This window comes from Durio zibethinus, chromosome 13 (assembly GCF_047325235.1).
Source record: "Durio zibethinus cultivar Kanyao isolate XHJ-2024 chromosome 13, ASM4732523v1, whole genome shotgun sequence".
Classification (NCBI taxonomy): Eukaryota; Viridiplantae; Streptophyta; class Magnoliopsida; order Malvales; family Malvaceae; genus Durio; species Durio zibethinus.
This window is the reverse complement of record NC_143174.1, coordinates 3,417,797-3,443,036: the sequence shown is the minus strand read 5'-3', so window position 1 is coordinate 3,443,036 and position 25,240 is coordinate 3,417,797. Positions and strand designations below refer to the sequence as shown.

Here is a 25,240-nt window from a genome sequence, read left to right as displayed (position 1 = left end):
TATCAAATAATTTGTCTATATTTATGGGTATAGTATTGTCTTGTAATATGATTGTAGGCTTAAATCAAGATTTATGATTTTAACTATTAGATAAAATTGTGAATAATTTGGTCAAAAAATAATAGCAAATTAAAAATAATCAAACATGCAATATGAATTTTAAAAAAACATATATTTTTATCAATTTAGTTTAATTAGATTAATTGAAATAATTTTTTTTAGTTAACTTTCTAAGGTTTAATTGGTCTAAAATTATCTATATTCTATATAATAAATAATATTATCATACCTAAATTTTAAAAAGATAAATTATTATTTTTGAATTTCAAATTAACAAAGAAAGATTTCATTTTTTTAATTATATTTTTCTATTAATTTCAATTATAAGAGATTGCTAATAAATTATAAGTAATAAGATAAAAGATATTTGTTTAACATATCAAAAGTAAAAATTAAATAAAAATAGTAAATATGAAAAGATAAATGTAACTACAATTCAAGAGGGAAAACAACAATAATTAATTTATGTTCTGTCATAATTGGAATATAATTATATAATTATATTATAAAGAATCCAAACAAAATGGATTAGAGCGAAAATACACCATAAGTAGCCTATGAAACTAATTAATAAATGATATGTTAAATTATATATAGCTTATCTTCAGGAAAAATTATCAAATATAAGAGGATTGGAGCTCAAAAAAAATTTAATATAAACAAATTATAGCCAAACAAATCTATATTTATGGGTATAGTATTAATCTTAGCGTTGAAAATAACCAATTGACTCAATTATTGTAATTAGCTTTGTTTTTAGGATAATGGGAATATTATTTAGCAATCAATACGTGTTATTTGATACTGGTAGGTTATGTTGAGAAGCTCGAGGAATTTACTTTTATATTATATGAGAAATTATTTAACATTGGTTAAGTTTTTTTTTTTTTTTTTTTATAAGTAGGTTAAAAAATTGATATATATATTTTTTATTTTTAATTATTTTTAATTTTTTAATATATCTTGGGAGATATGTGTTATTTTGTTAATGTCAAAAATTAAAAATTCTACTGTTAATATATTTGATAATTTTTTGTATTTTAAAATTTTAATTTAAATTAAAATTAGTATTTGATATATTATTAGTATAAAATTTTAATTGCACAAATGGGGTTAAAAAGGTAATACATGTCAATTAGATATATTTAAAAAATAACAATTTTCTAATTAAAAAAGGAAATATGATATGTGTTACTTTTTTAATTCTACTTGTGTAATTAAAATTTATATTAACAATGTATCAAATAATAACTCTTTAAGTTATAACAATATATAACTCTTTAAATTTTATATATAAATTTATATTTGATATATTGTTGGTGAATCAAATGATATCATTTCATTAATTAAGTGAATTAGATTATATAATTTCATCAATGAGTAAGTTTTTAAAAAATATTATTTTTTTATATTTATTTTAAGGATTAATGTTTATTCATTAATGAAATAGTATCATCCAATTTACTGATAATATATAAAATTTATACATTAATAATATATTAAATATAAACTCATTTTTGTTTAGAAATTATAATTTTGTTGTACTATCATATAATATACACTATCGACCAATCACATAACTATATCTAAAAAAAAATTAATTTTAAATATATTTTACGATTAAATGCTTCTATTTTTAAAATTTTTAAAATATTAAAATTCATTTTTATAAAATAAATAAAAAATATTTTAATATTTTATAATTATCAATGCACAACACCAATTGTTGGGCTAGCTTGACTCGTAAATGGTAGTGACTTTGGAATAAAATTAAGTCTAGCAGGTGCACCAGCCTATAAACAACTAATTTATGCATAAATCTCAAACAAGCTATAATTTGCGTTTTGAGAAAATGTGTTTGATTATTAAAAAAGAAAAAGAAATCAGGCTCAATTGTTCCCAGTTATTACTAAACAAATTGATTAAAAAATGAAAAATTAAATGCCCTAATAATCTGCTATGCTTAGAGATGTTCATGGCTGAATCTGATTGACTTTTGGTCGGATTCATACTTGATAGTAAGAGTGTATTTGTTTACTCATGACTGACTCTTGATATTTTGAGCCTCAAAATTTTTTTAAATTTAACTCAAATTAAAAAAATAAATTTCAAACTCATATATTACACTTAATTTATATAATAAAAAATTTTAAAAATATGATTAAATTAAATTTAATAGAACTATATTCAATTCACATATATAAAAATAAAAAATAAAAAATAAAAAATACATATATAAAAATAAAAATTAAATTTAATAAAAAAAAATTTTTTTTTATTTTTTATTTTTATATATATGTAAATTAATTTATATATAATTTTTATATATTATATAAATAAAAAAAATTTTATATATATGAATTCGAGTCGAACCGAGTAATATTCAGGTTTTAAGTCTTTTGTCCAAGATTTAATTTTAAAACTTAAATGAATATAAAAATTATACTCAAATTCGTTTAACATGCTTTAATTTTTTTTTAAACTTTCTCAAAATTTAAGTAGACTTTTAAACTTAAGCGAAAAGCCTAAATAGATCTAGTTATGCCTCAATGTTGAACTAGCAAAAATGATTTTGTCTTTCACCTAACTTAATGAAATCAAATTATAGACTTAATATATGTTTAGTATATAAGATTATGATAAGATAAGATAAAATAATATTATGAATAAGATTAGATTAAATATTCATCTGATATTTGATATGTGCAAAAATTAGGATAGAATGATTTATTTATTAATCAAAATTATTTTTTTGAATTTTATGTAATTTAAATTATTAATGTAATTTTTTAAGATATGATAAGATATAAATTTAATCTCATAAATTAAAAATAATTCTCTCTATTTTAAAAAAATTGAATCATCATATATTAAAAGAATAATTAATTTTTATTATAATTTTATCTTTTTTAAATATAAATTAAATATAATATAAAATATTATTTTTATTCCATGCATCATAAAATTACTAAACATAACTTTAGCTCCGTTTGGAAATCATGAAACTATTTTTCTTTTTTCTTTTTTTTTTGGAAGGAGGAAATTTGCTGGGTAAATTAAAAATAATTTTGGGTCAACAGAAAAAAAAAAAAAAAAAAGAAGAGACGCGGAAATTGTCTTCCTCGTGAAGACTGAAAATCCATGAGCAACCCTTAAATCCTCATCCTTTCTTTCCTAGTTCTTCTATCTTCCTTCCATCTTCCCTAAACAAGAGGATGAAAGAAAAGAGATAATAGGGAAAAGAAGAAAATATTTTGTTTTCCGTTGAAACAAACACAAGAAATTATTTTCTCTAAAGTCATTTAAACAAGAAAAAATTATTTCTTTTCTGAAAAATATCTTATAAAAAATCTTAGTTTTTAGAAGTTGTTTTCATAGTTACCAAACTGAGCCTTAATCAAAAATGGCTTTAGCCTCTGTTGATCTTGTAATCGGTAAACTCATCTCACTCTTACAGAATGAAGCATCTTCCTTAAGGCGAGTTCCTGATGAAATCAAAGAAATGGAGTGTCTACTAGAAAGCATGAGATCCTTTTTAGAGGATGCTGATCATAGAGCAGGGGCACAGAGTGAAAGCCACAAAAGTTGGGTGAAACAAGTGCGGGACCTTGCATATGAAGTAGAAGACACCATTGATGGATTCTCGTATCATGAGAACAAGCGACAACAGTGGAGGGATAACAGTTTCAAAAGGTTCTTCCAACGAAGTCTTCATTTACCGGTGGATTTGTGTGGTAGGCATGAAGTAGCTGCCAAGTTGCAAGATATCAATAAAAGGATGAAAGGCATTTCAGAGAGACCCCATCAGTTTGGAGTTCAACAACTAGAAGGAAGGGATACTTCCCGCTATGATCCTAATTGGAAGAACAGATTGAGCGAGTCATCGCTTTTCTTTAAAGATGATGATCTTGTGGGAGAAAAAAAGGCACAACACGAGTTATTGGGATGGCTAATGGATGAAGAAGCCCGACGGACAGTCATTTCGGTGGTCGGGATGGGTGGTTCTGGAAAGACTACCCTTGTTGCCAACACTTTCAACAAACTAAGTGTCAAACAACATTTCGATTTCCGTGCTTGGGTCACTGTCTCACAACAATATGCAATTGAAGAGTTGTTTAGGTCCATGGTAAAAGAGGCCTACAAACAGACAAATGAAGAAGTTCCTATGAAGGTTGACACCATGACATACAGAGCATTGGTGGAGACACTTGTGCAGTACCTGCAGCCAAGAAGGTACCTTGTTGTTTTAGATGATGCGTGGAGCACTCAATTCTGGCAGGAGATCAATATTGCACTTTCAGAATGTAAAGCCCTCGATCTCATATCAAGAAGATGTGTGAATAAAAAATAATATATATGTAAAGATTTAATTTTAAATTTGAGAAATATCTTTTGTAAGATAAAATTATGAGCATTCGGATCAAAGTGGACAATACCTCGTAGGTTGGATGCGGGTCTCCACAAATAGAATCAGAGCGGTCACTAGTCCACAGCCGTGAGAGTCACTAAGTACTACACGATGGTCTGATGTGATCTTGATCCTGTGGATGGACTTGACTTGACAGGGACGTCAAGTATTAAAGGTGGAGAGATTATAACGCCCCCAATCCCACATCAAGAGGATGTGTGAATAAAGAATGATATATATGTAGAGATTTAATCCCAAACTTGTGAGACGTCTTTTGTAGGACAAAATCGTGAGATCTTTGGGTCAAAGCGGACAATACCTCTCAAGTTGGATGCGGGTCTCTACAAATGGTATCAAAGTGGTCACGGGTCTCTACAAATGGTATCAAAGTGGTCACCAATCCGCAGTCGTGAGAGTCACTAAATGCTACACGGTGGAGCCCAGGTTGGGTGCGGGTCTCCACATACCACTTGTCACGGGTCGAGACTCAAGCTCCGAACCCGCGCGGCTCCGAGACCCGGACATTCACCCTTCCAGCGTCCCAGATCAGCCTTCCACCACGGTTCACACCCTTGTGAGGTATTGTCCGCTCTGGCCCTATTAACCTCACGGTTTTGTCCTACAAAAGGCGCCTCACAAAACAAAGATAGTGTGAACCCTTTTATACCCCAATGACCTTCCTAACAAAACAAAGATAGTGTGAACCCTTTTATACCCCAATGACCTTCCTATTATGTTCGATGTGGGATTCATGTCTCTTCCTTAGATCCATTTTGATCCGAAGGTCTCACGGTTTTGTCCCACAAATTACGTCTCACAAGTTTGAGATTAAATCTCTACATATATATCATTCTTTATCCACACATCCTCTTGATGTGGGATTGGAGGCGTTACACAGAAGGTATGCGCGGAAGTAGGATCATGGTTACAACTCGAAGAGAAGATTTAGCTCCTTTCCCATCTGGGTTTGTAAGCCATATCCACCGAATTCAGCCATTGAGAGAGCACGAGGATTGGGAACTTTTTTGTAAGAAAGCTTTTCTGAACGAGCTTGGAAGTCGTCCAACAGATTTTGATCCATTGGCTAGGGCACTAGTTGAAAATTGTAAGGGCTTGCCATTAGCTATCGTGGCTCTAGGTGGATCGATGTCTTCAAAGAAGTCGACAGCAGAATGGAAGAGAGTTCATGAAAACTTGAGTTGGGAGCTAAGGAACAACGCTGCACTTGAGTTAGTGAAAACTATCTTACTACTTAGTTACCATGATTTGTCTTTCCAGCTCAAGCATTGCTTCTTGTACTGCTGTATGTTTCCAGAAGATTGTGCTATTGGTCGAAAAAGACTTATTAGACTTTGGATGGCAGAAGGCTTCTTAGAACAGGTTAACGGTGCAGCACCAGAAGAAGTAGCTGAGAGCTACCTAATGGAACTCATTAGCCGAAGTTTGCTTCAAGTCACGAACAGGAATCATTTCGGAAGGCCCAAGGCAATTAAAATGCATGATCTCGTACGAGAGTTGGCACTTTCAATATCAAAAGAAGAAAAATTTGTTGCTGTTTCTAATCAGAAAAAAGGAGGAGAAGAAAGTGGAATTTGTCCCTATTCAGTTGAAGTGAAGGATAAAGAAACGAAGCTTGAAAATGGTATAGCACAACTTCGTTCCTTAATTATTTTTGTTGTTGGTGAAATTTCTAAATCGTTATTCAATAAATTGCCATCTGGGTTAAAGTTGTTAAGAGTACTGGATTTAGAAAATGCTTCAATTGATGAACTACCAAGTGAGTTTGGACATTTATTCAATTTGAGATATCTGAACTTGACAAGAACTCAATTGAAGGTGCTTCCAAAATCCATTGGTAAACTTTTAAACTTGCAGGCATTAATCCTTAAGTTTCCAAAACTCAGATGCTTCTCGATGAAGTTGTGAAGCTGCAAAATTTGCGGCATCTAATTGCTCGATGTTTGACGCATCCTGATATAGACACTAACCTTGAACTTAATGCCAGCATAAACGTACCACCAAACATTTATATGATGAAGAGTTTGCGAGTTTTAACAGATGTCAGAGTAGCACGGGGCTCCTTAAATAAACTTAAAGAAATGACACAATTAACAAGGCTTAGGATTGAAGGGTTAACAGAAGCAGATGAAGAAGACTTGTGCTTCACTGTTGAAAGAATGGAACGCCTTCACTTCTTACGATTGGTTGCATCAGTCGGGGCTCGAATAAAGATGGATTCTCTTTTATCAGTTCCTCCTTACCTTGAGAAGCTTGATCTAATTGGGGAATTGGAAAAGGTGCCACATTGGTTTAACACCCTACTCAACCTCAAATACTTGAGCCTACAAAAGTCTTAACTGAGGGAAGATCATGTACTTTCTCAGATCCATTCATTGCCTAATTTGTTTTATCTCAGTCTTTCAATTAATGCATTTGAAGGGGAGCGCTTATGCTTTGTTGAAGGATTCCAAAAGCTTATGTTTTTATCAATAACGCGTTGCCCTCAGTTGCATGAGATTATGATCGAGAAAGGAGTGATGCCTGGTCTTCAAAAACTACATGCTTTGAGATGCATAGGGTTGAGGAGCTTGCCATGTGGTTGGGAACATCTAAACCATTTGGAAGAGGTGCGTTTGTATGAGGTTTCAGATGAGCTGGTACAGAGCATATGCGGAAATAAAAATGGCGACCTCCTAGCAACGCCATTCATCTTACTCACTAGGACTGACGATGAAACCAAGTCCAAGTGGATGCATAAAATCCTTAACTAGTTGATGTTTCATCTTTCTACAAACCAAGATTGGAGTCCTTCCCACTCGTACGTATAACATGCTCTCTTATTTTCTTAGTTCGTACCATTCAATATTTTTTTGTACCTTATTCAAACTGTTAAATTGAGGTGGTTTGGTTGTCCACAGGCTATGTTCTGCATGTCTTTGTTAATCATTTGGGTGACACTTGATGTCGACCAAAAGACACCAAAATCATAAAACGGCTTCTTTGTTGTTAATATCTTAAAAAAAAAAAGATTTAGATTTAGATTTTTGTTTATTCAAAGTTTCATTTTTCTCACTTCATTTCAAGCCTTCCCATGAAATTTTGCACAATTAATCAAATATGGTATTGCCCCTAATGGAAATTAAATAGTAGGGTTTCTTTCTTTTAAGAATATTGTGTTGCACTGTATTGGATTATCAAAAACCTTACAACAGTTCCAGCTATGCATTTAAAATTTCAAGCTCAATATTGGTTTCTTATTATCACTAAACAATTTAATAAAAATAGATTCCCCCCCCCCCCCCCCCCCCGCCATGACTCAATGTTGAAACAGAGAATTATGTTCTGTCCTTCATCACCACAATCATATGAAATTTTATATAGGTGTCTGTTTTTCTTAGTTGTTCTTCCTTCTCCTAACCTTTCATCTGACAACCAACTTTTATCTTGTTTTCTTTCATTTTCTTCCTTCTTCCCCCAATGTTCTAACTTCGCAGGTTACTCGGCGAAGCAGTAGCAATTCATGGCAAGTTTGGTTCGAAGGAAATTCTAGTATTGGGAATGATAGTATTCTTCCCATGTGATCAAGTGATAAAGGAAGACTTCCTAAGCTTCTCCATGTCTCTGTGCCCAGGGTAAAATGCTGGAAATCTGATTTCATTAACCAGCATCCATGATCGATGTTGACAAAGTATAATAACCGTACCACTTTGATTCCTTTGTTGTGGGATGGTAACCAAATCCAAGAGCTAACTCTCGTCCAGGATACTCGTTTGCCTTGGGCAATTCTACGAAATTTCAAGTGAAAGGATTGCATACAATCATAGGGTTAAAATCAAGAGCATCAGCTATGCATATCAGGCCATTACATGAACCAACCACCTGATATTCAGGTATAAAAGATTTCATCTTTGTATCAATTCCTCTCACCTTATTTCTACACTGGTCAGGTCCATCACCGCAGTCAAAAAAATACAATTTGTTCTGCTTTGGACAATCACTGTGAAGGATGAGGCCTGGATTCCTATTGTTTGCACGAGCATCCTACAAGCCAGGGAAGCGGTGGTCACGGGTTAAAAGCATTCCAAGCTGTGCAAACAGACTTGATCTGGAAAAGAGAAGTGATAGGCATTCTTGAAAGTATATCCAGGGCTATTTCTTGGGGGAAATTCTCTATGATATTCAGTCCCGAGTTTCGTTAATTACATCACTGCTAGAAATCAAGGGGAACTTCCAGAGATCAGAAGAAGGTGCAATTTAATAGAGGAAGAAAATTGCAAATTGCTCCCTCCTTTAACACATAGGGCTCCACCACAGAATTTCGGCATGAGAATGAGGACGACTTTGGTGAGTAAGTGATAACAAATGGTTGAGCAGAAGCTACAAAGAGTTGTAATAAATTATTAGCTTCAATTTCGGAATAAACAATTTGATAGGAAACTACAAAGGGTAAAATTATAAACTATTGATTCGTCCAACATGTAAGAGGCGTAAATTACCAAGTGTGGGAACAAGCTATTTTAGCGTAAAAAAGGAAGAAAAAGATAACGAAAGCTTTCTTAAATTCCCACATTCAGACAATCAATGGGAAAGTCAGCCAAAAAAAGAACATGACGTGCCATACTTAGCTGCATTCAAAAGAATTTGCATCCCTAAAAGATTAGCAAGATCTAGAAAGACATTGCAGAAAAGATACTGTGAGCCTTGACAGTTAAAACTAAAATCCGATTTCCAATTTGATCATCAAGGTTTTAGACATTTAACAGTAACATATTCAAATCCATGAAAAACCTTATTTTGGCTCCTTATTATGACTTGAATTTATCTTAAAGCAAAAGAAAAAAAAAAGATAACACAGTTCTTTTTTTTTTTTTTGGAAGAAAAGACAACACGGTTCTAAAGTACCTTGTACAGCACCTTTCACACTTAACTTGTTAAATGGAAATATTTGACATTTTTAACCCTCGAAGGGGGAAAAAGACATGAGAAAACCAAAAAAAATAAAGTTTGTTCACGCAAACAATAGTGTTAAAATTTTCATTCTAAAAGGCATTCTACATCACATTAGATCAAGGCCTGGGAACACAGTTTGAGGTTCATTCAAGAAAAGACTGAGCTATCTATCTTCTAGCTTAAAAGTAACATACTCGGCCAATCCTAGAGGTGCACATGTACATATATAGAGAATTTGTGGAGACAATATCTTGAATTGAGAGACACAAAGGCTTACATTCCACTGTCTTTGTTTCAGGATTTTTGCACACATCCTATCTATCTTCAAGAAAAGACTGAGCTATCTATCTTCTAGCTTAAAAGTAATATACTCGGCCAATCCTAGAGGTGCACATGTACATATATAGAGAATTTGTGGAGACAATATCTTGAATTGAGAGACACAAAGGCTTACATTCCACTGTCTTTGTTTCAGGATTTTTGCACACATCCTCATTCTCTGTATCTTTGGGAGCAGACAAGTCAGAGTGTCGATCACTACACAATTCACCTTTTCTATAAGAAAAGGTTCCCCTTCCCCGTCTCTTAGGAGCTTCAGCTTTGCCATCTTCCAATGAAAGCTTTGATACTCCCGGCAAGCATTCCGAGGAAAGTATCACATTTGGTTCGTGATCTGCAACGGCCTCCCAATCTATGCAAGCCATCCGAATTGCAAATTCATAACAGGTCATTATCATAAACTAATATAGGGACGTCAGAGAGAACAAAAAAAAAAAAAAAAGAAAGATCATACAGAGGTAAAAAAAAAAAAAAATCTAAGGAAACAAAACATACCATCATCTGAACATGATTTGGGTGGCGAAAAAAAAAAATCACTTCCAAATAATTCATGGAGAAAAAATGGAATAAAATTGTCTAAAATGCAAAGACATTAGGTTTTACCATAACTAATCACACTACCGTACTAAAGAAGCAACATTTTTGTCATATTAAAGCATCGAAACACTATATTTGCTTTCGGAAACGAAAAACAAGTAGCAAAAGCAACAATAAAAGGAGTTGCACTATGAGTCAAAGGCCTGTCGTTTCCAGCCAAAGAAACATTAGACAATGATAAAAATCCACCTCCGAGTCCTTCATTGGAAGCCCTAAATCACTGATTTTTTTTGTTTTTTTTAAAGGCAGGAAATTTGGCAAGAAATAATATTATTTATATTACCATTAACGAGAAATAAAAGGAAAGAAAAAAAAAAAAAAAAGAGTACCTTGAACAGTGAGCGCGTTGTTTGAGGAGCTAAGCGCGTGAGAGAAGTTCGTCGGACTTGAGGGAGAATCCGAGGAAGTAAAAGAGAAGAGGCTAAGTCGGAGAGAGCAGACGCTAATCGGAGGTCGTCGGAAGAAGAAGTTGACGATGACGACGTGGCTTGGAGATTAGAAGGGAGGTTTCGCAGGAAGGGGATTGGGCCTTGCGTATCTCCGGCTGTCACCGGATCCTCTAATTCCTCACCCCAATTCGCATCTCCTCCTTTCTCCATTTTCATTTTCTTGTTTCTTTCTCTGTTTGCTGCTGCGTTCCTTCTTTCTTCATCTCATCTTGAAGGCCAGCCCAAATCAATGATTTTATCAGATTCTTTGCTATCCTATTAGTGCAAAAGGGCCTATCTTTGATCATTTTGTTAAAAAAGTTTTCTATAAATTTAAGCCCATAAAAAATAAATAAAATAATAGGATGTGACAGGGAACAAGAAAAAACAACGTTCTCTAATTTGTGAAAGCAGAAAATAACTCTCAAATGTAAATTTTATAGACATAATAGTTTTGGACTATATAATGAGAAATTGTCCTCGGCTGTCTCATATAAAGTAATACTTCCATCACCTTCAACGAAGATTTTTTTTTTTTTTTTTACATAAGAAGAGCATAGCTCATAAAAAAAAATCTTGATTCGAAATTAAAATTTTTATATCTTCTTAAAAATTTTTTAAGATGATCGAAATATAATTTATTTTTTTATTATCAAATAAAAATTTTTTATTACCAAATAAAAAAATCGTAAATCATGCCTAAAAAACTCATTTTTTAAGATAATCGAAATATAATTTATTTTTTATTACCAAATAAAAAAAATCATAAAATATCTATTTTTCCAAATAAGAAGAAAAAAAGACTTTTAATAAAGTGTTGCCCTAACACATTAAGCATTTGTAGGTATAGTGAAGACAACATCAAACCGTAGAATTTACATTATTAATAAGATGCTCTATGTTGGTAGCTAATTAATTAATTAATTAATTAGCTTACCTGTAATAAATTATGGAGATCAAAATATTTGTCCTGATTTTTATAAGTTGGTCGCAAGGCTTAAGTATTTGACAAGGAAAAACTTATTCCAAATGGGTGCTTTTTCTTTAATTTCCGATCAAAATGTAACCATCGATCCCACCATTTATACGACTCAAGATACAATTTCAATACTTTGGCACAAGATGGCGAGCTGTCGAGTAAATAAATTGGTGGAACACTTCAAGTTTAATGGGAGATATATGGTTAGTTAAAGACAAATGAACATGAAAATACTTCATCTGCCATCCTTTTTTTTTTGTAGTTAAAGTAAATAATAAATTATTCAAACTCTCAAGTTAAAGCTCAGATGTTGAGAATAATCTAGTTCATTGATCAACAACCATCTTTTTCTATATTTGTGGGTACTCAAACATGTAATTCTTAATTAATTATTCATCAATTTGTAGTTAGATGATAACTATCATATAAAAAAAAAAAATCAATGATCTATTGATAAAATATTAAAGTTTTAATTTTAGTGAATAATGTCCAATCTCTCATAATCTCAAATGATAAAATAAATAAATAAATCATTAATATTTTGGGACGAAAAATTTTCACGTTAAATGTACAGAAAATATTACCACCATTTTCACAAATGCAATCTCAAAACCGTCGTAAAACTAAAAACTACAATAAATATTCATACAAAATTACAAATGGAATTTGATTGTGTGCACCCCGATAACCAATTTGCATATTCATATAAATATAAATATATATATATATATATATATATAATCTTTCAAATTAATATCAATATCCAAATGTATCAATATGATATACAGATCCCAACCTTGTAACTAATTCTAGCCTAAACTATGTAACAATTTATATTTATATATATATATATGTATATATTTATATATATTTGTATGTATATATCACGTATATATATACTACTGCAATTACATTACCTATACTAATTTGCTATCCTTCTTTTCTTTACAGAAGAGCTATAACTTGGAGAGGTTATTTTCCTGGTCTTCTGCTTTTGTTGATGCATGCTCGGAGTCATGATTTAACTTACCTCAAGAAGGGAAAGAAGTAATATAGATAGCCCATCAGCTGATAGAAATGAAAGTGAATGCATTGTGAATTTGGATTTTGTTCAGGCCACAAAATCTGGCAACAATTGCGCAGCAAACCTTTTCCTGTTTTGCATCTCAATGTTGTCATAACCGGTGCTGGAATGAGAAGCTTGTTGGGTGTTGATCCCACAGATATCAGATTCGCTTGGTCCTAAGTCTAACCTTCTTCCTAGCTGAATATTCTGGTTTGATAGGAAGTTTTGCTGGTTCCCTGAGTGTGATAGATTCTCACAATGGGGAAGGCCAAGGGTGAGGGAAACACTATTTCCATGAAACCTTGGTGTCAGCTGCTCAGGATCAAACCTCCCAATCTCTCCCATAGTACTGTATGTGCCAAATCCATCACCAGGATTAGCCGTTCCAGTTAAAAATAAGTAACTGTCCTTGGATAGCCTTTCGTCACCAAACTTTATGTTGATTTCCCTTGTTTCACGTTGCTTCATTTCCATGTCCATTGAAAGGATGCTAATAGAGGAGTTCTGCAAGTCATTAATACTCCTAGGCTTTTTTGGGCTTCTTTGAGTACCGCCGTCAAGATCAGATGATCCAATGAGATTGAAGGCTGTTTGTGGCAGAAGGGAGCCTCCCATGGGAGATGTGGAGATAATGGAGTTGGAAAATTCAGTAGGGGAAGTATTCTGGTTGATGGATTTTTCAGGCTCGGATTGAGTTTTAACTTGATCCATCTTAAATGACACACTCTCTTGCTGGGCACTGCAGCTAGACCCTGACTCCTTCTGCTCACTTTTGTTTGCGTTCTCTTCACTGCCATTCCTTTCTTGTTGCTTGACTTCCTCCAAATACATTTCTTCAACCATTGGCTTCCATAGACGAACTCGAGCATTTATAAACCAGTTTGACACCTGCATTTCAAGTTAAATTGTATATCAACTAGTTTATTTGTTCCCTATGATGAATAAATGATACTACAAGAATAATGATCAATAAAAAAGAGTAGTAAACATATGGAAATTGAGAGAACATGCCTGGCCTCTTGTAAGCCCTGTTTGTTTAGCAAGCATGTGTTTATCTGAATCTTTAGGATACCTGCAGCCAAAAGTTAAGGAATTTCCAAAGAGCTAACATAATCTATATATGATATCGTCTAAGAAGATGATTTCTAATTCACTGTTATTAGTCAAAGAAGTACATACGGATGAAGGAAATGCTCGAAAAGCCAAGCACGAAGAACAGAAACAGCTCGTTCTGGTAATCCTCTCTGCGGTCTCCAAGCATTTTGTTGGATCATTCCCAACTGCTGCAACGCCCGCTGTTGTCTAAGCTGATGATCAACATATTTTAGTCTTGAACCCTCAATTTTTGCACCTAAACAATCCTCTTCTCCTAAACTCTTGCTTGTGGCTTTGATTTGTCCAGATATTGCATCTTTAAGACACCGGAATTGTTTTGAAATTGTCCGCAAAGCAAGGGCAGTGTACGATTTTGCTGCACCAAACCCTGCCGCCTGCTCGAACAAAGAGACTACAATTTGCATTTGGTGATGGTATTGTCTGTATCTTTGCTCCACCTTCACAACCAAAGTGAAAAAAAAAAAATCAGTAGAAATCTACATAAAAATTTTTCTTGGTAATTAAAATTAAAAATGAACAATACAAAGTACATATCTTTAATGTTCCAAATAATAGTGGAATCGTCCAGCAAAGTAAAATCACTTTCACTAGAGGTACCAAAGTTTGTCTTAAGTGAAATAGATTTGCAAGTAATGGACCCAGTCTACCTGCACCTTACCTCTAGGCCAAGCATGCACGCCTAGTGAAACAATAGAAACCATGGGATAAAAGAAACACTCTCCACAAGTTTTGATGACAGCTCAACGTTTTCGAATGCTTGATCATGACTAGGAGGGTCCCAAACTAACCAATTCTATATATATTTATTATATCAGACACGATATCTTGTCTGTTAAATATCAAGCACAGCAAGATTTTGAACTATTCATTAGTGTTATATATACTAATATTTCTATTAGAGGTAGCAAAACTGTTGCAGAATGAGAATTCTTTCCTTACATGAATTGGTAGCAGTAAAGAAATGAATGCATTTTTTTGAAGTCCTCAAGAAATTGCATTTCCAAACTGTTTGATGCATGTTCGCTTTCAAATATATGATGGGAATTGAAACCAATAATCAAACTCAGAGAAGTTAATAAGAACTTAAAGAGTATAAAAATAAGCAAACCTCATCAAGCATGTTGACAAGTTTTGCCTTCTTCATCTGAAGCTCCTGTCTTTGTGCTGTGGAGAGCTCAGCTCCTCGTTTAGCCCCATTTTCACCAGCACTGAAACCCTCTCCTGTCAAAGCAGCCATTGATTCTTTGTTCATCTTTATCTTCTCCTTGGTCCCCTCAGACATGTCAGTCTTTATCCCTTTCCCCATATTAACAACTTCATCAAGAAGCTCTTGTGCTGCTCTAAAGTACTTTGATCCCAAAACAACACTTTGAACCCCGGAAATCCCATTAGAAACAGCGGAAACCGACGACGGTGAATTCCCAGATATCCTCATATCATCAGCCAGTGACATAGTTGGAACTTGAGGATGCCCTTGGATATCCGTCTCAACATTACTTGACCTATAAGGCACTTGTTGGGATGATAGACTCAGGGACAGACCTTGCCTTGGTGACACCACCGGCCGACGTAGCCCCAACTGTGATGCAACATCGGGGGCCCCACCCAAGTTTTCTGCTGCAGCCGCTGCCGACACAACCTCAGGATGGCTACTTTCTTGTGAATTCTGATGATCAATTCTTGATCCCCATAAATTATAGTGAACACCGGATACTACACCATGTAGGGGCGATGGACGGTGGGGATCATCCGAACGGGCCTGTCCGATGGAAGCAGTTGGTGATGGGAGAGGAAGACCGAGGAGGTGCTGATGGTTAGGAGGTGGCGCGTGGGATAAGCTTGTGGGGTTTAGCGCGTTGCCGGCGGGGTTCAAGAAGAACATGTTAGTGACAGCAGCTGGTTGGTGTGTGTCAGAGTAGGGTACGTAGTTGGGGTTCATGAAATAGAGTGTTTGCATCCCATCAGGTGCAGCAGCAGAAGCAGCTTGGAATTCTGAGCTCCCATGAAAGTACGTCGCCATCTTGATTTGAAAGCCCCTCCAGAAAAAACCCACTTCTTGCAGTGTACGGGAACTGCACAAGTTTTTTTCTTAAAAAAATGTCCAAGAACTTTGAATCCAAGTTAACAAATCAGCCCATTTTGATGTTCAATTCATTGCAATTTGATGAGGACATGGTCCTTGCTTTTCTGAGCTTGACCTGGAAAAAAAGTGAGCCCACAGCAAATAGCAGAGAAACTTAGCAATCCTGATCTGAAACTGGAACTCGGAAATTAAAAAAAAAAAAACTGAGTTATGCTTCAAGGAAGTGAAGAAGAAAGATGAGAAGATAAAAGATAAAAGATGTAGAATATCGGAGAAAGTTGTATATATATAGACAGAGAGAAACAAAAAAAAATAAAAATTAAGGTATTGAGATAATAGATTTGCTCATCAAGAGTGACACAAAAAAAAAAAAAAAACCATGAAAGAAAAGATCAGCTTCTGATAAAGAATAAAATAAAATAAAAATAGGAGGTGGGAACCCATTAAAGGATGTTGCAGAGACAGTCAAAGTACCATATTCCCATCCAATTATGGCTAAAAACGCACGAGAGAGGATGCATCTGAGAGCACACACGTTCTGTCTAAATGTCTATCATGGAAGAAAATCTTTTAGGCCTTTTGGGTGTATGTTGTAGTTTGCTGATCTTGTCAGACTGAAATTCTTCGCTATTTTTCTTCCTGTCAGTGTATAAATATATGATAATAACTAAAAGAAAGAGAAAGGATAGAGATGTGGTTTCAAGACTCTCTCTCAACAACAAAGCAAAAAAAAAAAAAATTGATACCCACTTTATTTCTTTTTCTTCTTTTTGGTTTTTTCCTTCAACAATATAAGCTTTTGCTGATTTCTCATTAGGGGTGGAATTGAAAAAATAAATAAATAACAGTAGCATGTTTCGTTGACACAGTACTGGGTTCTTAATTTTAATTATCAAAGTTAAAATTTCAATAACCTCAAATAAAAAAATAAATCACTGCTTAATAAATTGTTTTTGGTTTTTGTTTACTCCTTTTTCATCTTATCTCCTATGTTATTAGGTACCAGGCAGTAGATTTTGGAAATGAAAACAGAAATTTGCAGTGAGATATTGTCACTTAATCCTACTTTTTCAAATCATTTAATGCAAGCACGTTTCATAAAGAAGCACACAAATTCAACGTGTGAGAGAGAAGAAAAGGATGTAAAAAAAGAAAGCAAAAAAAAAGTGGGGTAACTGGGCAGAGCAACACAAACAAGCAGCTGAAAAACGAGGAAATGTCCATATCTAGAGAGAGGGCATAATCATAGTGACCAACAAGAGAAGTAAGGATTGGAGAAGTCACTTACCATTGGGAGCTTGTTGGCTTTTTTAAAGCTTTATCCAAATATCTCTTTGTCTTGCATTTGCTTTTCAATTCTTCTTTACTTTTTGATATTTTTTCCCTTTTTTTTTTTTATGTCTTGCAATTTTCTGTGGTAGGAATAGAATGCAAGAAGCTAGAAGATAAAGCAATTGAAAAACACCTTGAAATCCACTCTCTTAAAGCACCCACCAATAACATAAAAAATTGAATATATGCTAATATTTTTTCCATCTATATGAGTTAACATTCCCAAAACAAATTATGTGAGCATAACTTTGATAGTTACCATATTGACAGTATAATTAATTATTATAATATTTGTTTTAAAAATTAAAAAATTTGGGCTTCAAAACTAGAAGAAGTCATGAATAGAAAAAAAAAAAAAAAACAAAGGGAATTATAGTTACCTTTAATGATGATGAAATGCAGTGGCTTGTAAATTTATTTTTGTGGATGAAAAAATGTGAGTATGAAAGAATGTGCCTTGTCTGATCAAAAGAATCATGAGAACTGAGAGCCATTGAAGGGCCACCATTGAATCAATCACTTACCCTAACTAATTAAGAAAAGTACAGTCAAAAGTTTTGACTCAGTTATCATTAGATTCAATCAATGTATATGTGACCAGCTTGCTCATGTACACTGCTTATTTTGTCCAATCTTGCCTCTAGTCCTTTGGTAACATAGGGATTTAGATAAGGTCAATTTTAGATAGCAAATTCGTATTTTCTTTTTTTTTTTTAATTAGCATCAAAATGTGTTGAAAATTATATATTTTTAGTTAAATAATAAGTATTAAGATAAATTATTGATGAGATTCGAATTCAAATACTTTTGAAATAAAACAAAATTGATTTTTACTCAAATTAAATTCATTTATCCCATATTCACAATGCTTGTTTCTCAGCATATTCACATTGTTATCAAATGCAATTTCAGTGGTAAAATATGATCGTTCACAAAAAAATAAATCGGTCAAAATGATTGGATGAAGCAATTCTATCTTTTTCTTGAATCTGGTATGTGTACTCCAATTCTGACGCTTTTATGTTATGGCCAAATTTGGGCAGGCCTTTACTCAGCTGTCAGCAAGCTGCACTGGCTTTTCACGAAGAAAAGACTGCTGCCAAAATCAGCAGGAAAAAGAAAGAAACCTTCAACAAAATCCTTTTGCAACACACTTAGCTCAGCAGGCTGAGTTCACCAGTAAAAATTTACAGCCAATTAAATTCTCCTGTCAAACAGTTAAATTTACTTCTTATTGTCTCTGTCATGATTTGTTTGGATTAGGGATGTAACCTTTTTTGTAGTTTTTCTTTTTAAAATTTTTCCTATGCTTGTCGTTATTACATGCAAATGCAATAAGAAAAGTAAACAAGTAAATAAATAAAGTAGCCTTTGTTACTTTAAGTGCACAATATTTTATTGTTTTTTTATTACTTTTTTATGTTTAAGAAAAAACAGTGAATATACCAAATTAACTTTTTTTCAATGTCAATAAAACCATGAAAAATGAGGGAAAATACAAAAAAAGAAAGGTTTTATGAGGATTGATTAATGCGGGATATAATTTATTTGATTTTCTATTTAAGGCATGGTAGGACTAGTTTATAAGGTGTTATATCGTGATCATTCGATTAATATTTTAATTATTAAATCAATACTAATTAATTATTATGTTAAATTGACCACGTCAATATAAATTTAATAAAAAAATAAATTCATGCCATAAGTAACTCATTTTAAACCCTTTGTTATTTTTTTATCTTCTTCAACTTACTCTTTCTCTCACTTTTTTTTTTTTTATTTTTTATATTTAGCTGGTTTAAATATCGAAACGCGTTCGCAAATAACATTTCCCTCACTTCCTAATTGTTCTCTCTGAGACAAATCATCACAGACAACTAAGTCAACCTTCTTTTTCACTTTATGGCAAGCATCTAGTCGCTAAATCAAACAACACATCAACATAAGTGAAAATTTTTTTTATTTTAAAATTTTTTTTTAATATTTAAAGCTCACTTTTTCAATTAAGAACAATACATATTATATTATTCAATCTAGAGGTTTTAGGGTTCAGTTTTATATTATTTGTTTTTAAATGAGATAAAAACTATTTTGTCAAACCTGGATCACTAAATTTAGATATTACGTCATAACTATTAAGTCCTAATAAAATAAATTATATATTGATTAAATTTAGATTCTTTAAAGGAATCTCTTAATTTGTTAATTATTTTTTTTCTTAAATTAAATAGACATTCTAAAATAGAAAATATCTTTCTTTTAATGCTTGAGTTGTTTGCTAATTTGTTGAAAATTAATAAACGTCGTCTGTATTTAATTAGTGCATCACTTTCTCGTTTCATATTTCATTTAATGATTGTATGAATACAAATATAATATTTATGATAAAATAAATATAATATCAACAAAATCATTTCTCAATCAATGACTAATAAAATAAATAAAAATAAGAATGTTGGGATACAAAGAAAATTTTATGATAATACGAGGAGAAATAGATAAAAACAGCAAAATTTAAGGACCCATTTGAAACATTTACATTAAAAGATCAAGAAGATGGGAGTTAGTAGGTTGAGAAGTGGTCATTCAATTTAAATAATCATCATTAATATCATCTTTAGTTAAGAAAAATATCTTATCAACTTAACTAATGAAAAATGATTAAGTAAAATTGATTGCAGAGTTAAAACTATGGACTGCCTATTTTAGCGGAACATGATGGGCACATAACTTTATTTTGTCTTTTCAAATTATTGAAATTAATTAACCTAGCAATCCATCATTATCCTAACATATCCTTGCTAAATCACCTCAAATTATATATGATTTAGATATTTCCGAGTTAACCAAGCAACTCTGTTCTAAGCTACATATAATTTCTCATAGAGAAATAAAGACTAAAATAATAAAAAAGTTTCTAAATTTTATCATTTTATTTAAATAAATTGTTATATTTTTTTTACATCCCAGTAAAATCTTAACAGTTAATTTCTGTCCAAATAAAGCTTTAATCTTTAATTTATACTTAAATAAACTTTTAATATAATATTTTAATTAAAGTAAAAACTTATATTAATATAAATAAAATATAAGGGCTTATTTGAATATAATAAAAAATAAAAATTTATTTAAATAAAGTTGAATAGTTCAAGATTTTTTTAATATTTTAGCTGATAGTATATGATATAGCATCTAAATCTTTTTTTTTTTTTTTTATATAAAAGAAATTGTTATATGAGGATAGGAAAAAGAACTATGAGTGTTGAGATTTCAACTTTAAAATTTTATCTCTTAAAAATTATTACATAAATTAATTAAATTAAATTTTAAATTCTATACATTTATAAAATATTTTTTTACGCAGATACTATAATAAATAAATAAAATAAACAACGGCTTACGTACTTAAAATTTTGAAAAAATCAGTGCTTAACTACTAGTTTACATACAATGAATGAATTTATTAGGATCGAAATATCTTATATTATTATTTTTCAAATTCCAATTTATTTAGCTAGCTTTCAGGAACAAGGAAACAAAATTGTGCAAGACAGCTATACGGGAATTATTGACAAAGTTTTAATCTCTATTTAAAATAAGGCAATTTTACTGATTCTTGTCAAAGTTATTATATTTGAAATTGAACTTATTGGTCGTTTGTGAAATTCATCGTATTTTTCATATCAGGTATAATGGATGTGACAGAAACCTTATACACAGTGAGTTGCTTTTGCATGGTGGCCAAAAACCATAGTTCCCCGTTTGAATCAATTCATCGCTTAACAACATATGGAGGCCTGTCAAAACAAAGCATTTTGTATCAATCCCATCACTTGCTTTTGCATTTCCCTTCAACCTGATTGTGACGCCTCATTTCGGAATATCCCACTATTACGGCACTACTCCTACTGCCCTCCTTCTTGCTTTCCCCTTCATGGATTTATTTCTTTTCTCTGCTGTCACTTTGATCATGTTTAATTTGCTTAAGAAACCAAATCACCAACTCAATCTGACCTGGTATTTTACTTGAAACTAAGAGCATAGAAAACCAACATTAAGGACAAAACTATTGCGGTGAAATTGGAGTTGGGGTTGGACCACGGAATGTGATAATTCTTTGATTTCTTTCCCATTGAATTAGCCAAAAAATGTGGGTCTTTTGTCATTTTCTCACCGAAAGCCCCGTTAGACACGCAAGCGTCACAGGGTTTGGTTTTTCTCCAAATCAATTGGTCCCCAAAGTGCCCTCTACCACATCCCTACTACTAGCCTTGCTGCTGTCCATCAAGTTTGGGCCCTTTATTTGGCCACCGCTCCACCACCACCACCCAACCATTTCGCCACATTTCCTTTGAGCCTTTCTATTGATGATCTTTTCGATTTTCCAACTGCCATCAGGTGTAGATTGTGTTTGATAGGATGCAATAAAGCCAAGCAAGTTTAAATTTGGCTCCAATGAAAAACGCTGTTCAAGCTTGATTCTAACTCGGTTAATTTTATTGTTTTTATATTTTAATTTATCTTAAAATAATAATTAAATTACTCAAGCACAATTCAATTAGACTTAATAATTATAACTTCAAGTAATAATAAGTCTTGAAATTAGACTCACGCTCAAATTCCGAGTTAGACTTAAAAACTAAATAAAACTTTGAAAAATGTCGGTTTACAAGTCACTTGAATTACTATTAAAAATTTCAAGTTTGAATATTTATTAAGAGTCAAGCACGAAAAGCTCGGTAGCAGTTGGATTCGTTTTCACTCCATTGTTTAGTATAAATGTAGAATAAAATAAGATAAAAAAGTAAATTGAATAAGATGATTTTACTAATTAATTTTATTTGGTATGATACAACAAATTTGATCTTATTAATTAATATCAATACTATATACAAAAGTATCAATTCCAAAAATGCAAATAATGAACACATATAGGTTTAAATATTTATTCTGATACATACGTTAGGATTAATTTTTGTTTATACTCAAGAAAAAAAAATAGTTGCATAATCGAGATCGATTTGTTTGAGATTACTTAGAAGAGTTTCTTCCAGATCTTTCTGCAAATTGGATTGCATGCAAGGTAGGCATGATTTTGGTCGAGTTTTGGATAAAATTTTTAAATTTAAACTTAATTAACCTATGAAAATATTTTATTTAATTTTAATTTAAAAATATATGACATTTTTTTTGGTCCATACATAGTCTATCATGATAGAGATTATTTCCATTACTCTCAGATCCTAATTACCGCATGACACGTTTAGGCTTTTAATTTACATAATATTTTTTAACTATTCCTTGAACAATTTCATTGATCAAGCCAATTGTGAGAAGAACATGCGAACAACCATGCTTGGTCGACGTCAACGGGCCACAGATGCTTCATCGTTGGGTTGCTAAATAGTGTTCCCATTACCCTTAAAATAAAGCTAATTACAACAATGAAGTCACTTGGTCACTTTCAACGTAAAGATTAATACCATACCCATAAATATAGACTTTAAAAGTTATTGAAAACGTGGATCAATTTATAACCTAACTTTTAAAAGTACAAATTAAATGACCACATTGAAAGAAAAATAGAAAAGATAAATGCACTAAAAAATGGAAAAGATAAGTCTTCATATAATTAAATCCTTGAGGTATAAAATAAGAGTTCATTTTTTTATATATTGATACTAAATTTTTTTAATTTCATGAATAATATTATAAAATTATCATATATTATATATTTTTTAATTATTCATATATTATTTTCCTATACTTTAAGAAATATATATTACACTACTAATCTTGACAATAAAATTTAAAAACTTTGCTATCAATGAACATGATAATTTCTCATAAAATAATAATTTTTTTCACACACCAGCATAAGTAGTCATTTATGTTGTTTTATATAGGATGTAAAACATTTTTCAATGATTCTTGTGAGAAGAGGATTTTTAACTTCCAATTTTTATAAACATTGGTTAGAATAAAGTTTAACGAAACTTATGCCATTAATCTAAACTAAAATTTAATTTTAATGTCCATGATAACAACCCATGTCATGGTTAAGGAAGAATGATCATAAAATACAATAATTATTTAAAAAATAAAATCTCACTGGCCCACTTGCACACCCACGACCGGTTCCCAAACAAAAGCTTCGGGGGAATTTCATTTGGATTTTTATCATTTTATTTTACTATTTTATTATTAAAAAGAAAAAAATCAAAGCCAATGAAAAAGGGATCCCAATACCGTACGATTTCCTTTCTATACACGCGTCGATTTGTGATCACGTTTTCTCCAAAGCGTGGAACATACCTTCTTTTCAACGCTGAAGTAAAAATTGTCCTTTACACGCATCTAATCAACAGCACACGCGACTTAGTGTGGGCCCACGAATAAGATTCTGCTCTCCTCCCAATGAAAGGGCACCAATTTCCAATCAACTTCAGAGGCCCCACGTGTCGAGAGGTCAATGGATTAGCCAATTGGGAACTTGTGGGGTTTGGGAGTACAATAATTCTGCTGTTGTGGAAATATTCTGGACGGAGTCGTTGTCGGCTGGGCAATCGAACACTGTGTTTGCTGATTAGGGTAATCTACCTCGTATTTTTACGTGGTGGCACCTCGTCAAAGTCCATTATTTTCAGAAAATCATAGTTTAGCCCATTAATTTAAGCTAGTTTCGAATTATGTACTTCCTATTTACGAAAATATCTGATTCAGCAGTTTATAAACACCATTTAAGGAAAGCTAAAATATAATTTTAAAAAATTTATATTTAATGCATTGTTTTCACTAAATTCAATAAAATAAGACATTAATTATATTTTTAATATCACATTAATCAATATCATTAGATATCTATTAATGTTTTTGTATTGCGTCGGTAGGTGATGATTGGTTTCAATTATTTTTGAATTGATTTTTAAGAATTTTAGAGAGATAAAAGCAATAATGAATCTAAGATTTTTTCTTAAAGGTATTTATTTATAATATATAAAAAATTAATAAAAAAATTTTGAGAATATCCATAAACACCCTACTTAAAAAAGTATATCCGCCTTTAGATAAAAGAATATTCTCTAAAATAAAAATCTATTACTATTTAAATGCATTACTAACAGTCACAAATCATTTATTCATCTTATCCTTGTTATGTATACATGTTATAAGCTCTAATGATCGTCCATATATTGAGAATTCAAAATACTAAAATTAGAGTTTCTACATCAATGAATAGAAAATCTTTGCATCTGGATGGTATAAAATGCATTGGTCCTCTCTCATGGATATATTCCCGTATGACCATCCCTTTCTAAATAACTATTGGGTTATGTTTCATATTGATTTCGCTTCATTGGCCTACTGCTCTTAGCTTCTGGAATTGTGATGCTTCATGCTTCGAGCCAATTATATTCACGACAAAACATATTTTGCCTTGTTTTAATTCTTAGTCCATTTTTCTTCCCTCTTTTTCCATTTTCCATTTCATATATAACGTAAGGGAAAATACAAGGTATTGGATACATACATACATATATATATGTATGTATGTATGTATGTATAATCATCCTATATGTAGATTACGTGAAGTATCTAATAATCATCATCATAATGAAAAATCATTAATCACCAAAATTTTTAAGGGTTTTTTTGTCTCGATTTTATTTATAAGAAAATAAATTAGGTTTCGGAAATCCTCAATTGTAATAAATGGTCGGATTTATGAAAAAAGAAAGAATTACTTCTCATTCTATAATTTAAGACCCAATATTGAGTCTATATTAATCGGATCAAAACCAAAACACACTCCGGTATGAATTATCCAACCTCAGCCTCAGAGCAGCATGCATGAAGATGAGGCCAAAGCAATAGATCGAGT

General features: G+C 31.9%; 2 protein-coding genes and 1 long non-coding RNA gene across 5 annotated transcripts; 1 reads left to right on the top strand and 2 right to left on the bottom strand.

The window, feature by feature from the left end:
* The first annotated feature begins 3,366 nt into the window (after window positions 1-3,366).
* On the top strand, window positions 3,367-7,239 carry LOC149515243 (disease resistance protein RPM1-like). Its single transcript, XM_089742398.1, has 4 exons — window positions 3,367-4,364; window positions 5,370-6,245; window positions 6,359-6,776; window positions 6,885-7,239. The coding sequence occupies exons 1-4, from the start codon at window positions 3,464-3,466 to the stop codon at window positions 7,237-7,239; spliced, it is 2,550 nt and encodes an 849-aa protein (XP_089598524.1). The 5' UTR covers window positions 3,367-3,463.
* A 537-nt stretch (window positions 7,240-7,776) lies between these two features.
* LOC149515242 (uncharacterized) lies at window positions 7,777-11,266 on the bottom strand. 2 transcript variants are annotated; one of them, XR_016327047.1, is made up of 3 exons: window positions 10,684-11,118; window positions 9,696-10,109; window positions 7,777-8,845 (listed from the first exon to the last, which is right to left on the bottom strand). It is a non-coding gene; the product is annotated as an uncharacterized LOC149515242 (long non-coding RNA). The 2 variants fall into 2 exon arrangements; XR_016327046.1 differs by lacking the exon at window positions 7,777-8,845 and having other exon boundaries at window positions 9,491-10,109; window positions 10,684-11,266.
* A 1,202-nt stretch (window positions 11,267-12,468) lies between these two features.
* LOC111286051 (BEL1-like homeodomain protein 1) lies at window positions 12,469-16,752 on the bottom strand. 2 transcript variants are annotated; one of them, XM_022875816.2, is made up of 5 exons: window positions 16,501-16,752; window positions 15,052-16,200; window positions 14,007-14,380; window positions 13,839-13,899; window positions 12,469-13,715 (listed from the first exon to the last, which is right to left on the bottom strand). In XM_022875816.2, the coding sequence occupies exons 2-5, from the start codon at window positions 15,961-15,963 to the stop codon at window positions 12,873-12,875; spliced, it is 2,190 nt and encodes a 729-aa protein (XP_022731551.2). In that variant the 5' UTR covers window positions 15,964-16,200; window positions 16,501-16,752; the 3' UTR covers window positions 12,469-12,872. The 2 variants fall into 2 exon arrangements, with proteins under 2 accessions (XP_022731551.2, XP_022731552.2); XM_022875817.2 differs by having other exon boundaries at window positions 15,052-16,141.
* Between the last annotated feature and the right edge of the window lie 8,488 nt (window positions 16,753-25,240).